The sequence below is a fragment of the Toxotes jaculatrix genome, chromosome 3 (genome assembly GCF_017976425.1).
Source record: "Toxotes jaculatrix isolate fToxJac2 chromosome 3, fToxJac2.pri, whole genome shotgun sequence".
Lineage (NCBI taxonomy): Eukaryota > Metazoa > Chordata > Actinopteri > Toxotidae > Toxotes > Toxotes jaculatrix.
Window position 1 is genome coordinate 5,124,654 of NC_054396.1, and position 16,079 is coordinate 5,140,732.

General features: G+C 40.3%; 1 protein-coding gene across 1 annotated transcript in view; it reads right to left on the minus strand.

Annotated features, from left to right (window-relative positions):
* Positions 1 to 7,785: 7,785 nt before the first annotated feature.
* Positions 7,786 to 16,079, minus strand: part of cntn4 (contactin 4) — a 97,366-nt gene continuing 89,072 nt past the window's right edge. The window contains exons 13-22 of the mRNA XM_041033436.1: positions 14,645 to 14,765; positions 14,029 to 14,187; positions 13,002 to 13,151; positions 11,932 to 12,002; positions 10,304 to 10,538; positions 9,902 to 10,017; positions 8,792 to 8,978; positions 8,590 to 8,702; positions 8,331 to 8,499; positions 7,786 to 7,887 (exon numbers count right to left, since the gene is read on the minus strand). Of these exons, the coding sequence (XP_040889370.1) occupies positions 7,796 to 7,887; positions 8,331 to 8,499; positions 8,590 to 8,702; positions 8,792 to 8,978; positions 9,902 to 10,017; positions 10,304 to 10,538; positions 11,932 to 12,002; positions 13,002 to 13,151; positions 14,029 to 14,187; positions 14,645 to 14,765 (1,413 nt within the window). The 3' untranslated portion in view covers positions 7,786 to 7,795. The remainder of the gene's footprint in view (positions 7,888 to 8,330; positions 8,500 to 8,589; positions 8,703 to 8,791; positions 8,979 to 9,901; positions 10,018 to 10,303; positions 10,539 to 11,931; positions 12,003 to 13,001; positions 13,152 to 14,028; positions 14,188 to 14,644; positions 14,766 to 16,079) is intronic.

Here is a 16,079-nt window from a genome sequence, read left to right on the forward strand (position 1 = left end):
ACTTACTCTTTTAACCCTCTCCCTGTGCTGGGTATCTTACTGATACTTTCAGTGTGTACTTTCTTAACCTTCAGCTTATGCAAAGGATCTTGGTGATATTTGGCTATTCTGTGTTTCTTAACTTTATTCCTGTGTTGCACATCTGTCTGATACTTCTCTGTACTGCGATTCTTCACATTCCGTCTGTGTAGATGATTTTTCCGATACTTGTTTACACTTTTCTATTTACATCTCTGTTGATGCAAGAGGTTCCTGTGATACTTAGTTTTCTAATTTTGTTTATATTCTCTATATGACTGCTGTCCATGATACCTGTGGATATCTATGAAAGCCTTTTTTCTTCTCAAGAATGTACTTACACAGATAAGAGCATGTGAACTTGAGTCCATGTTATTACTTTGACCTTTCTCCACGTTACAGTGTCTTTTAGACCGAACATTGTATCCCAGGCGTTCGTGGCAATAACCATAACAACTCTGTACTCCTGGTGTTTTCACACAAACAACACACTCAAAATGAATACCATTACAGTTCTCCAAATATATTCCCTGGTTTGATAGTAGCTGACTTTGACACCTGTAGACAAGCCAACGCTTATTATGATATGTAAACACATTAATACCTAAACAATCAGCTGCTTGAATCTCAACTTCTCCTCAAAAACCTGTCATATAACACAGGATTACGTTGAAGCTGCTTGACAACAGCAATTCTTAATTTTCTGTGATACTTTTGGGTTCCACACACAGCTTCACTGACTGCTCTGAAAAAACAGTTTCTATCTGCATCAATCTTCATATTTTTACAGGGATGTCCTAAAGGACCAACCTGTGTGGAAACTAAATCTACTTTCTCTGATTCCACATGTGACAGTGCACACACGCTGTGCAAGATTTTTACACACCGGATGAAACTGCAACAGCTGTGTGATTGCCTCACTGACAAACACCACATCTGGATCGCAAAGTTTCACCATCTTTGATGCCACATGCTCCCGTGATTGCTTACTTTTCCTTTTTTGCTCACCAGGAGTGACATCTGGATGATGAATACACACACCTGCAATTTCAAACAACTTTCGACCGACCAGACATGCTGTGGCTACTGTGTGCATGTGGTGGATCAATAGTTGAGACACAAATGCAAAATACAAGACTACACTGGTCCCATCTGCATCTGCCATTCCTTGAGCATCACAAGAATGGGAGTCAAGTAGGGAGTACAAGCGCATATTGACCATCTCCTGCAATAAGTGCACACGTACGGCCATACATTGTCAAAAAGCAAGTGTCATACTTTCCGGACATCTCTTTCAAACCCTCCCTTAAAGTAACACACACCCCATCATCAATGGCATCTCCCTCAACCATATCAACATCTCCGGACACAACTTTACTGTGCTCCACTGTAAACAACACCCGTCAAAACACCACTCCTTTGGTAAATCTGGCACAGAGAGCAGGACAGCCCCTTCACTAATCTTGTTGTTGTCATGCAGGAAACTGTACAACCTGTCACCTTCCACAACAACTTTGTCCAAATCTGCAGAAGTTCACATAAAAACACTATGATTAGCATGTGTAGCTAACCCCACAAAAGTGACGGCCATCCACTGCACTCCTGCGTACACAAAATGGCGGTGTCACTGATGAAATGATCCTCTGACTACTCTTGTAACCATACTGCTGTCATCCAAAGCTAAATCTTCACTATCCTTAGCAATACAAGATTAATTATAACATAATTCCCACCACACACTTGATATGTAGTATAAATATATATTATGTAAAAACCACACACCTCATGCTGGAAGTGACAGTGTGCCTATATTAGGCACCTAATTTTCTTAATTTTTAATTTAATATTAAGAATCTTCTCAGTATTGTAAGTGTACTATCTGGCTCTTCTGTTGTATTATTTATTTCTTGGTTATTTTATTTTATTTCTTACTTTATTGTATTATTTAAACCTTTTAGTAAGCTTGACTCAGGGGAGGGATGCACAAGAATTCCAATGCACATGTACAGCAATGTATCTGTGCAAATGGCAAATAAAACTCTATTCTATTCTGTTCTGTTCTATTCTATTCTATTCTATTCTATTCTATTCTATTCTATTCTTTGCGTCTACCTGCATAACACATACTGACACCTCCTGGATTGGTGTGGCATCCACCTGTCACAACACAACACAAGAATATATATAAATAATTGCCACAGTACATATAACATCAAATTGTATCTTTTCAACAACTTAACAAAATTACCACATATTAGTTGCTGTTTTGCCCTTTTTGTCTTAGTGGAACAACCTCTTCTCTTGTGCTAGAATTTGTTTATAACACTTTTCACAAAAAATACTTTTACTAAACTAAACATGGCAAAAACTGTCAACATAGCACAATATATGCTTTTTTTGTACCTTGGCAACAAATGTGCTCTCAGGAACTCCACCAAGATCAGATGACTTGGTTCATGGCTTCTAACAAGCCAGGACTGAACTTGATGGGATTCAAAGGGATGAAACACTCTTTCATCACCACACGCATTGCAGGCATCTATGAAAAAAAATATAACACATCCTTGTATTTCACACAAACAACACACAAAAACTGCATCAAATCATAGGTCACACTACACAGTTTATTACCCTGCTGCCTCGTTTCACAAGTACAAACTCCAGAGGTCCTGGAGCCTCTTTGGGTGGTTTGCTGGGTTGCCCTGTTGAGACAACCACACGTGGAAGCACTTTTGGCGGTGATCTCTTTGGAGCCACAGCTGCTGGTTTGGGTGCTGCTGTCTCCAGTAGCTGAAAATGTGAACAAGAACCAAACCACATTATGTTATACAATCTTATACACACACTTACACATAAAACATACACATCACTTACAGTAATGCTGTTTTACTCACTTACCATATATAATGCAGCTAACCTGGAATCCACAAGCACTGGCATCCCATGATCATAAATGCTCCACAGCTTTGTGTTATGTCATTGCAACTGTTTTCTTTCTTATTCCATCTCTGCTCCACAAATGTAGACTGTTCATGGAGAAATGATCAGCAACATGCCAATACTTTACACCTAGATATTACATAACAAAAAAATGGAGTTAGACTTCCAAGAATGTAGTCCACAGTACAAACTATTACACAATTTGACATCTCATACAATAACACCTACCCATAGATGTTGCAACACGATGATACTCTTGTCATAGAAGTTCCTGCAGCTCCACAGCAACATTCACTCGTGGGGGGAAGTCCACAACACACACCTGTGAAAGACACTTCATTTTAGATGCTGTTGTCCTTAAATCTGTCACACATGCAACTTCCTTTTACTTCTTACTTTACCTTTTCCCATCGACTGCAAACACTGTACAACAAACTGCGAAAGTCTGCTGAAGCCTCATCAACAGTGCGACTGGCTATCTTTATTTTGTGTCTCATCAAACCAAACCTCGACACATATTACATTTTCCCACACATTTTCCTCAATAATTTCACATTGCTTCCTAGAAAGTATATCTACAAACAACACACTTTACATATGCTGTTATTTAGCTAAACATTAACAACATCCCTCATCAAATCTGACCAACATTTACGCTGATTTACAAGTCAGACACTGTTAATCTCACAAAACATGTGAACTGTGTATACACCCATATAAAAAAAAACAAGACGTATATCCTTATTACACTCTTTCCCTACATTACAAACTACAACTTTTATATTAACTTTGTAATATCTCAACTACACCAAAGCTAGAACTGTTTAAATGTGTACATCAACAACACCTGTGTACACCAACAAGCCACAACTATTGTAAAATTGCTTTTAATCACTAAAACATTCTCAACCTCCATCCACAAACTCTAACTAACACTAAGGTGATTTACAAATAACACACTGTCCATCAAACCAAATTATGTTTTATCTGCACAGATAATTCATCTTACAAGGCAGATCAACATTTGTACTGCCAAAATAAACCCCATCTAACCAAAAACCAACACACTATACACTATACCAAGATTTAACTATTACCAAATCATCCACATGGCAAAAATGTCCACCTAAACTTACCTTGTTGTTGTTTTATTCACACGTTGGCAGAATTCCCAAAACAAAAAGGGGTATGGCCACAGACATCATTCATCAATCATAAGACACCACTGAACCAAGTCCCACCTCCCTACATTTAATCATGAAATGTGTATGGTTAAAATACAAATTATACAATGCTTGGAAAAACAATGTCTAACTTTTAACAACAGGCTCCATTAACCTGCTTCATCAGTATCTCTCAAACTGAACACTGACTGCATGAGTTATCCTCTGACAAACTTCATGATAGTTTTTCTTAACATGTGCAACTTTCTTGTAACCACATTACACATGTAGTCACATAAACACAGCTCACTCAAAGTACAAATGTCCATTAACTCCATTAATGTCCGTTAACTTTTTCATATATATATCCACAAATACCAGGATATATTAAACCAAGGACATCCTGGTATTCTTAACATATGTGGCTGAAAATAACACCATTTGAAATGTCTACACAAACTCTAAACAACACTAAAGTAATTTACAAATAACACACTGACCATTAAACCAAATTACATGTTTGCTCTGCACAGATAATCAGGATGACCTTCACACTCTCAACTCATTTATATGCTCATATGATGATACACTCATAGTGCCCCCTGCTGGGAGGGGGCCATGTCTTTTCTGTTGCTGTATACAACTGTGCTTCTCGGGGGAGAAGAGCAGGAGAGAGGAGAGGACATAGGAGGACTCTTGTGCGTGGCTGTGCTGGCTGTGACTCCCGCGGCTCGCAAGGGGTGCTTGCAGCTTTAATTATTTTTGACGTTGTAGTTTGCTGTGGTGTTGAACTGCTGTTTGTAATGTTTTGCTCGCCCCATTTACAACCCTGAGAATGGAAGAATATTAGAAACACATTTCAATACGATGTAGTCCAGTACAACACCACCACTAACCACAGCCTCAATAATAAACATACACTGTAGCTGAATTAATATCTCTCTGACAGTGTCAACAAAAACTGAACATTCCTCTTCTTCCTAAAGGGCAGATCTGTTGCATTAAAGTGTCAAAATGAATTTTGTATTTTGACTCTTTTATGTCATTTCTTATGTCTAAGGAATGGACCAACAGAGCTTGACATTGTTGTATAAATCAATAATCTTTATTAACACAGTATAAACAACAAACAGCAACAGAGGAAACCCCTGTGTAGAGCATATATGGACAGTAGACCCAGTATATCTCAGAGGGGCTGACTTTGACAGAAGCGTAGACATGGGGCTGATCATGGTTCAGTTGTCATGGTACACATACAGTATACACAAACCTATTAGATGTATGAACCTTGCATGTTCCTAAAGCTATTCAGTCAGTTTGCAGATGGACAGAAGAGAGGGGACAAAGTACAGTCATGCTAAGCAACAGTTATAGCTACAGTATGAAACAAGAGTTATTACATAAAAACCAAGTAAATCATCTCTTTAGAAAGGTTCTTTTATATAAATGATTTGAAGTGTACAAAACAGTATATTACACATTTCTTGATGCATGATTCCGAGCAAGACCCAGTAGCCTACAGTACACTTCCCTTCAAAGTACTACAAACTACTTAACTGGTTTACAAGCTACATACAGACTGCACTGTACCTCTGCAGCACAGCAGTCCCACATGGCATCAGGAGACTATGGAAAAAGGAAAAGATCAGCAGCATCGTCTTTTATTAAGAATACACACCTATAAAAATGCACCAGGCCTCATATATTGCCAATATCCCATGCGAAACTGCAGAACGCCATTCAAACTAACCTCAGTAACCTCAGCATTGCACAAAGGATGCTGGCCCCTCACCCCCCCCCCCGATCCTGACCACATACAGTTTCTATCAACAGAGCAGCATGTAAACATCACTGTGGCTGCTTCATAATTCTATGTTCCTAATGTTTTTGATATACATATGATAAGTTAAGGCTCTTTAAGGACCTGAGGATTTTGAACATATGATGAGGCACACAGAAGGCAAAGAATAGCTCTAGACACAGGGCTAACTGAAAGAATGAGGAGCATGAGACGGCCACGAGGGTCCGGTTACCAGTGCAGTTCAGTGGCCAAGGTAGAGGAACCTAGGGGAGATGCTCTCCAACAACAGCATGGTTCTGTTTCTGGTAACAAGGTCAGTGACAATCACATCAGTGGCTTTAAGGACTTCTTCAACTTTTCGGGAGTTCTTTGTCAACTTAACCGAGAGGACTGGCAAAAAAAAAAACCCCAAAAACAGCATGCTAACACATTAGCATATAGCATGTTAACAGATAAATGTGGACTTTTTCAAGTTTCACATGTTAGAGGTATGCTGAAAGAGCTATTGGTGGTTGTAATCATTCCATCTGTCTATACTGGCTGTAAAACGATCCCTTCTCAGCCCTCCATAATGTGAAAAATTTCATTCTAGGGCTCTGCAGAACCTAACACAAAGCTTCAGTGTTCTTCAATTAGTAAAAACCAGGTGACTTGTTCAGCTGGTAAAGTGCAGGTTTATTGTTGATGTATCGTCCTAGCAGCAAACCCACACATGTGATTACCAGGACATATCCCTCTGCAAAAAAAAAAACATTAGAGGGGATTTCATGCAAAAAAAATAATTTGGAGAAAGCCACTTGGTTTAACTAACTCAGACAGTTAAAGCCCCATGTCAGCTTAAGTTGAACCTTAAAGGGCCTTTTTGCACACTACACTTTTGTAGTTGTGCTACAAAGGGCCAGTATGGACAGGAGAAATGATTACGATGACTCTTTATTTCTCTTGCATTATTGTAATTAGATAAAATTTATATTTTTTTCTGTATTTTCTGTAGATTTGTGAGATTTCAAAAATCATTCTATCTATCTATCTATGGATCGATAGATAGATATATAGTATCTATATATCTATAGATATAGATATATGTGTGTGTGTATGTATATGTATATATTTTTTAATTTGTTTATTTATTTATTTGGAATCATTTTAGCTGTTTCAGTTTACTAGTATGGTAAAGCATTAGCATGTGCTGTCCAGAGACATGGTTTTAGATGCTAGTCCTCTTATCACATACTTGTTGAGATGACCAATGATGACAAACACTCACCATGCCAGTGCAGTCCTTTGAGTGAAATATTGTTGAAATATTGCAGAAACAGAAATGCAGAGAAGTAACAGGTAACAGTTATTAATTCATTCACTTGAAAAACAAACACTCTGGTCTCTCACAACCAAAGTTACATTTCTTACGTTATTTTAGAAGACAAAAGGTACGCTGTCAAATCACATTCTTGACCTCCAGACTGGTGTTTTTTTTGTTTTTTGTTTTTTTTTTGCCATGCACCTAATTGTTCTTGCCCCAATAAGCCCAGACTGACTTTAACTTTCTTAAGAAAACAAAATCTATAAAAGCTCAACATGGCATACAAAAAGATGCATATAAGACAAATTTTCTCTTTACTTTTTTCTTATTAAAGCTGCTTTGGTAACAACATAGTCACGACACCGGTCAATCTCCTTTACTTAGCCTGGGTGCTGAAGGGGACTCCTTCCCTGACATCTCAGTGGCATATTTTTTTATGTTTTCGTCAGCGTCTTCCTTCTGCCTCTAAAATCTAAATGAATGGATCTAGTTACACCAGAGTGGGCTGTGTTTGCGTTCCGCCGTAGAGCTGTCTCCACATCAGATGCAGCGTCTGCTGGGAGCTGTTTGTCATAAAGATGTCCGTGCTGTGAAAGACAGTGCTATTGTACTGAGTGCTGATAGAGTGGAGACCTTGGATGCTGAGCCGACTGCGTTGGGGCCTGAAAAGTTATTGAAAAGAACAAGGCTGTTAGTCTGATTGCTGTGAAGAAAAAAAAAAAAACAACAGTCAAAAATAAAAAACAACATCATACAGACTTTGGCATTTAATTTCTTTAATCGTCTGCCTCTCCAGCCTGCTTTAGTAATCACATGCTGAAAACATTCATTTCAAAAAATATTTGAGAGTTATTACTTGAGCAGGGGAATGAGATTTTCAAAGTATTTTAAATAAATTGCTGAACTGTTCATGCAGCGCTTGCATTATGGTGTCACGTAGAGGCCTTAATTGCACCAATGGTTCATGTATCAAATTATTTTCCCTATCCCTATCTCCTTGTTCCTTTGGAGATGGTGATAGCTAATCTCCTCTGGCTGGACAGCAGCAGGGGAGTGTGTTATTCAGCTCAGCCACGAGGGAGGCACTGCCTAACTCTCCACTTACCTGGTATCCTTGGGATGGTGATCTGCCTGCTACTGCTGCCTTCCCCTCCCTCTCCAAATGGCTTTATCTGGATGATATAATCCTCATCAGTGGGCAGGGCAAGCTCCACTGAGGTGGTGTTGGTTTCCATGACATTGGGGCGACTGTGTCGGTTCTTCTTGTAGAGCACCTGAGGATGAATGTTGCAAGGCGAGTCAGGCACAGAAGCCATGGCAACAAGCGCAATTTTTCTGATAAAACCAAACGACTGGGCGCTTACTTTGTAACCAGTGACCTCTGACTCATTTTCCAGGGCTTTGACCTGCTCCCAGTTCAATATAATCTTGGAGTTTGATGCGTTCCACATCACTTTAACTGGTGGCTGACTGGGTGCTGAGAGGAGAAAACACATTACTCACCTAAAATAAAACCTGAACGTAGGCAGAAAGCGACTGGTACTTATAATTAGATCTGATATTTACGTGGTTTTTTGGTGGTAACGTTGACAGTGGTGCTGGGAGGCCCCGTTCCAGCAGTGTTATACGCCCTCACTGAGATGTAATATATGGTGCTGCCTTTCACCCCGTGGATAATAGTAGACGTTTGATTTCCTATGGTTCTTTGCACGCTGGCCGTGTCTTCCCTTTCGCTTCTACTCCAGTACCTCAGCTAGAAAGCAACAGGGCAGAACCGCAGACGTGAACGCAAAAAAACATGACAGACACCTTAAAAGCTTTCTGTTACACCCTGTCAATGAAGTGCAAACCGGGAACAGGGAGATGTGAACTCAAGTGGATGGAAGATGTGAACCGGTCTGAAAACAAGCTTTAGCAGCATGTCACCTCGTGTACCTTTTGCTCACCGTGAGCCTCACTTATGCTTATCTGACATGTGCCACGCTTTAAGTTATGTGGTAAACAGAGAGGTCAAATATGCAGAAGAAATAAAAAGAAAACAAAGAAAAGGAAGGACAGAATCCTCAAAAATCCCCTGCCATCAACTTCCACTGATAACAGATTTTCTTTGTCACCCCGCTTGTCAGGGCTGAAATAGCTGGCACGCTTGACAGCACAAATATAATTTGTCTTTCCTCACAGCAATGGTTTGCTCAGGCCCTGCTCCCCTGTTGACTTTTAGTGGTCAACAATTTATAATCCTGGCACTTTATGCAATCCGAGGATGAAAACTGTGCCTTTGTACAAATCTTGGATTTCAATAATGAGCGGAATTAAAATGACAACAACTAACGGAGAGCAGAGCCACTGTCTGAAACTGCTTTGTTAGGTGGATTAGGAACTAAATGCTCTATCCCTTAGAGTATTGCATCAGTAATCAGGGTGGTTACAGTACTTAGGTAAGCAACAAGAGAAACACAGCTAAACCCAGAGGCATGGGACTAGGCTGGACCACTATGCATGCAGCAAGCTATTATCTCCTATGCCCAAGGTGCATGAGCCTGAAAAACTCATCAATAATAGAAGAGAACAAGAATCAACAGCATTAGTTGCCATGTGCTTGCACACGCACGCACACACAAACAGACTTGTATCCAATTGAAGCACACACAAACAAGGTATTTCACTGTAGCTCACCTCATAGCCCAGCACTCTTTTCTTGCTGGCATTCCAGGGCAGAGCTTTCCACAAAACTTCAATCTCGGATGCAGAGAGGCTCTTGGCACGAACCCTGGTGGGCGCTCGGCCAGGCTCTGGAGTTAATGTATAAAGACTGAATGATTTTAGAAGTAACACTGAGCTTTGATGACCCCTCAAAGAAGGAACATCAAAACTCTTTCAAAGCCACTTCTTTCATCCGAACAACAGAGAGAGAGGGAAGTATGGAGAAGACATCTGCAAGTGCTGATAGGGCTGTAAGATCACTGCTGCCACTGTTCAGACCCTGAATGCATCTAGTCTTGTACTCATGCATTAATACTAGCTGAACATGTAGAGCTACTCCATAACCTGCTGTGTATTACATGAGATCATACGCACCTTCCTCGGCAGAGTAGATAGTGGTAACTGGTCCAAATGGCCCTTCCCCCTCATTGTTGTAAACCCCAACCTTCACATGGAAAGGCGAGAAGGGCTGGATGCTCTCATTTTTAAAGACGTATCTGGATGCCTCGGCGGATGGTACAGCAGCCTGCATCCATCCTGTGGCACCGTGGGGACGAAAAGCTACCACGTAGCCGAACCCTGGTCCGTTCTGCAGCTCCTCTGGGACAGGCTGCAGGACAACGCAAAGATTAAACACAAACAACCCTACCATACAATTTTGTGTATAAAATCAATCTTTATGTATTGATTTAAATCTCTTCATCACTTAGTGAATAAGCTTTGTAAATCATAAATTACCACACACAGACTAAACAGCAAGACCAAAGACAAAGCTTTCAATTTTTTGAGGCAACGCTTGGTTTCAAATTTATCATGCTGTACACACAAGAACTATTATTGGACACATCCATTACACAGTGCAGTGCACTCAGCATGATACCATAAACTCAGCTGTTGTCCAGACTGATAACATGTCTGATGTATTTATAGCTGTAGACATGTTAATAAATCAAATTTTATGATGTTTACTGCTGAAAACAAAAGTTATTTTTTTATATTGTAGCACCTGCAGTACATTTTATTGTCAGCTCACTATATGCAATTACCATACCATACCAACATAATTACTCTTTTTTTTATCTGTATATTCTAATATGTTATTATTTTATGAGGTTTTTGTGTTGTTACATGTGCAGCTAAACTAAATTAAACTTTTCCCCTAGTGCCACCATCAGGCCAACATCTCAACCCTGAAAGGAATATTTTTCATGATCTTATAGGCAGATTGCAGTGGGGTTAGCCCCATTTGACATTAACTACCACAAGGCCTTTTACACGACTGTCACCCTCTGGACGAAAGTTACATTTTTAGCCCCACTACTGAGAATAACTGGATTACCAGCATTAAGTATAGACTTTTATTCATGTTTTCAACTTGGTTCTTGAACTAGATTCAGAGTTACAGCTACTATTCAAACAGAAGTGGTCAGCATACTGTTTCCCTTCTTGTTAAAGCAAAAGTTAAAATTAAAAATATAACTTTCTACCCCCCCGCTTTTATGTCAAAAGGAAAGTGCCTTTTGAGGTCTGAGGCGAAAAAGCAGCTTTGTTAGGCAGAAGTTAGACTTTAATCAAACTATTGCATATTGAAACATCAACACTGATTCTGTGAAACTTTTCACAGCAGGGGCTGATGAATTTGAGCAGCCTGAATAAATATAAGCATTTGGAGCTGGATTGATATGCGGTGGCTTTGTAGGAATAAAGAGAGAAAAAGAAAGAAAGAAAGATGGAAGAAAGAAAGGAGAGGAAAGGAAAACAATCTGAAAAAAGTTGGGACTTCGAAGGAGCCATTGAGTTTAATTATCTTATTGAAACCTCAAAAGCATTTTTCTCTCCCCCAGGGTGACAGCAGCAGTTATTGCCTCTCTGTTCTTAAAAATGAAATGCCATACATTAAGCCGTTCAGCTGTTATTAATGAAACAGAGGCCCAGATCCACAGAGAATAATGACGTCTGGCTCCCTCCATGGGTAAGGGGGGGACCTGAGCAGGCTTGCTTACCTCCCATGTGATGACTAATTCGGAGCGACTGCCACCGCCTCCACTCACATTAGCTGGCGTGACCTTCGGAGCTGGAGGAAGAAGACAGATCAGCTTAGCTCTGTTGACTTCGCACAACGCTGAGATGGCATATGTAATCACTTTCCATGTTGCTACTCCCTAACGGCAGAGAGGTAACTCTTTGAGCCTATGATGCTTTTTATACCAAAAGATATGAAAGCACACAGAGGATGTAGCCTTGGTGAATCCTGCTGTCTCTGGGTAGGCTGTGTGTTGCTGCTTTTCAGAGATGGTTAGTATTTTTTTTCTTATGGTTCAAATTGAATAGAATTTTACTTTCTTGTGGCAGAGGAGAAAACACTTAATCTGCATTTTGGTTAGTACAATCAAGATCTTGTTCGACATTTTGAGAATATTTGCATTTTGTCAAGAATTAGATGAAAGGTCTCTCATGTTTGCATACTAAATATGGAGCTACAGCTGGCAGACTGTTAGCTTGGCTTACCATAAAGACTGGAAATGGGGCAAAACAGCTAGCCTGGTAACAAAATCCACCAATCACCAGAAGATATGTTAAAGTTCCAGGAACATGACATACAAAGCCAAAGTGTAACAACAAGTTGTGGAAATACAGTAGGTTATGTGCTAGAAATCATCTACAACTTGTCATTCTCACACTTCAGTTTTGTATGGATTTTTAGATATACATATAAACACACACACACACACACACACACACACACACACATATATATATATATATATATATAAAACTATGGCTGCTGGGGGGATATTCTCACCCTAGCACAGAGCTAGGCTACCTGTTTCCCCCCTATTTCAGTCTTTTTGCTTTAGAGGATTTCAGGACAGACATGAGAATGGTATCAATCTTCTAACTAATCTAACTCTGAGCAAGAGAAAAAGAAAAAAGAAAATAGGTAAATTACGACTGCTGATAGGGCTGTAAGATCAAAATAGGTAAATTACGTTTGACTTGAAAGGAAAAAGTAAACATGATATATGCTTTGAAGGTGTAAGGAAACTTTTTTTCCTGCTCATGCAGTACATACAGGTCCCCTTTGTCCTTGCTTGTTTGGATGGCTTGCTGGGCTCGCCGGTCCCAATAGTGTTGCTTGCCAGGACTCGAAACTCATACTCCACCCAAGGGCTCAGGTCTATTACTGTAGCTGTCAGCCGGTGGCCCCCCACCACCTCAGGAACTGGCATAAAACACACAGTGCCCCCTTCAGTATCAAGAAAGTTTTTGTGTGTGTGTTCTGTGTGTATGTGTGTGTGTAGGTGTGCGTCAGCTTTGCAACAGACTGTCCTCCAGGCTGACAAGCCTGGTAGGACTCCACCACAGGTACATAGGACAGGTGTAATCCTTCACAAGGACACATAATGCTCACACAAACCCGTAAAACAAAAACACAATACAGAAGAATAACATGTAAAGAAATGCACCATTAACTTACTTTTACTTACTTCTACTTACTTTAATTGTATTCTTTATTAAAAACATGCATGGTATCATACATTGTGCATGTAAACTGGAATTAAAGCAATGCACAAAACAGAAAAAATAGAGGTAATTCCTCTAAATATGACTAAAAGACAATTTCTCCTTCTGAGGCAGGAGTTCTGTGCACGTACAAGGTCATAATGTAGTTCTGTTACAAATATATAATCCTGACATGGTAAATCAATGAGACCAGTAAAACTATCTGAGATCAAACTGTCCTTAATTCACAAAAATATCAATAGAACAGGGTATACAGTACGGGATAAAAGCACATTATACCAATCATGCATGAATGCTAAGGGCCCCATTAAAGAGGATGTGGGGAAAAATTACACCGGTGCTATCACTTCACTGCTCTATCAAATTACAGCCCTGGCAACAAGCTTCATCATCAGGACGGGATCCATGTTTCAGGATTCCCAGGAGTCCGATAAAATGGCGGTCAATGGTCACACTACAAAATGCGTACCATTTGGTGCTGGGGTAATCACCAATATTCTCACAGGCGAGGCAGAATGAAGAGTGGACCCCTCCATGTGATTGGAAGAGGCCACGGCTGGTTGGAGAGAACTTACCTGTGGTGACAGCCTGCCACCCGAGGGAAAATGGTGTCCTGGCCTGGATGGTATATGCCGTAATTGGACTGTGATTATCAGGACCAGGCCTCCAGGACAGAGAGGCTGTGGTATCAGTGATTTCTTCTACATGGATGCTGGTGGGGGGCCCCGGGGGACCTGATAGATGGCATAGCCAGGCAGGAAAAAGCAGAGAAAGATAGAGAGACAGATGGAGGAGGGGGGGAAGAGAAGGGAGGGGGAGGGAATGTAAATCAGGACGAGATGGAAAGGAGTGGCGGTGGTTTCAGGACCTGCGGCTACAGTAGTCAGTTCACTGTGAAACCTTTGGGAGCTATTCGGTCTAATTAGACACTAAATTTCCTTTAAACCGTGAAAAGAGAAATTTCTGTTTGCCTCCCATTTCATTCTGTTCCTTCATTTCTTCATCAGCGAGGCACAACCAGTCACAGTAAAAATTCATCACTAACAAACTCCCACCTTCTTCAGCAGTTGATGAATCATGAATCATTTAACTGTTTTGAAATCTCGGACACTGGTAAGCTGAAATAAACATCTGGTCACTAGTTATGTTGAAGTGGGGCATGCCTGTTGGACGTTCACCGTTGTAGCTTACCTCTGACAACCAAGTCAACAGCAATGGAAATACTGTCCACCTTCGTTTGCACGGCACACGTGTACTTCCCCGCGTGCCTCAGCTGGATGTTTCGAATCATAATGTCTCCTGCCGAATGCTGCTGTCATTCAACACACGCACAATCATGCACACACACACATGCACACAGAGTTCTATAAGCAACATGGTAAGCCTCAAGCAATTGTAATTCAAGAACAATACTGCCTTTCCAGCCACATGGGAACAAAACCAGCTGAACAGAAAGCTCATTTTCATGTATGTGTGAAAAAGTAAATCCATATTTCCTCATGCAGCCCTTTCTTCCATATTGTAATAAGGAAGCTGAAATGCCTCTCTGCCTTGGACACCCTCCATGCTTTTATTTTGTCTCTACAAGTACAGAAATGTACTTGCTGCGATAGCTTAATTTTGATTATGGTATAGAGCTGTTTCAGTTGTAAGAGCAGCCTAATGGTCGGTCTAATAGTTATTTCTTCAGAGGAGGAGAAGGAGCATTTTATTCCATCTCTAATTGCAATTCAAACCCCTACATTACCATTTCATCAGAGGGGAGCACAGCAGGTTCTCTAATAAACTGGGCATAGTGGAAAGCTGTAGCACTATGGCAGTAAGAATTCTGTGGAGTGGCTGGTAGCTTAATCAAAGTAAATGTAGATGTATGGTAAATGTAGATGTACACCAATCCATTAGGGTGAGGGGACTGTAAATGTGGCTTTATACTGTAAATCATAAAAGGAACAGGAAGGACATTTCAGCACTGTATTCTTTACGCTGGCAGTTTTTGAAGGAGCCTTGAATTTTTCTTAGGTAAAAAGTAAGCCCACATATCACATGCTGAGGTGTAAGCTGCAAACATTTTAAAGTATACAGCAGCTGACTGAGGTTGGTTGCAGGGTGTGTATGTAAATTTTTATTTTAAAATAAACCACAGGCAGCAATTTTCAGGCCATAAATAATACACTTGATACAAACATTCCCTCTGCACTGCGGCTGAATTTATTATGACCCTGCTAAAAGAACAAGAAGTATAATATTGATGTACCAATGAATCTTCAGAGTCACCTCTTGACCTTAATTCAATGAAATCTCTGAAGGGGGTTGAAAAATAAATCAGTGTCTAAAGAGCACAGTGGTGCTAATAAAATGAGCATTCCTCAACACACTGCACGGCGTGTTTCTTATTTATTTATCATGTAATATGGGTCAAGGGAAAACACGGTGTAAGAGCTGTGACAACTTACAGGTTTCTGACTGACACCTGTGTGAGATGAGCTCACGTGCTGGAAAACAATCTGTGAACACTGAAAACTAATGGGGACATCAGTGTGAGGTCTTGCATGAATGGCAAAAGTAATGAGTGTATGACTGTTGAATTAACACTGCAAAGGTAATATGCATTTAGATCACTGTGGTG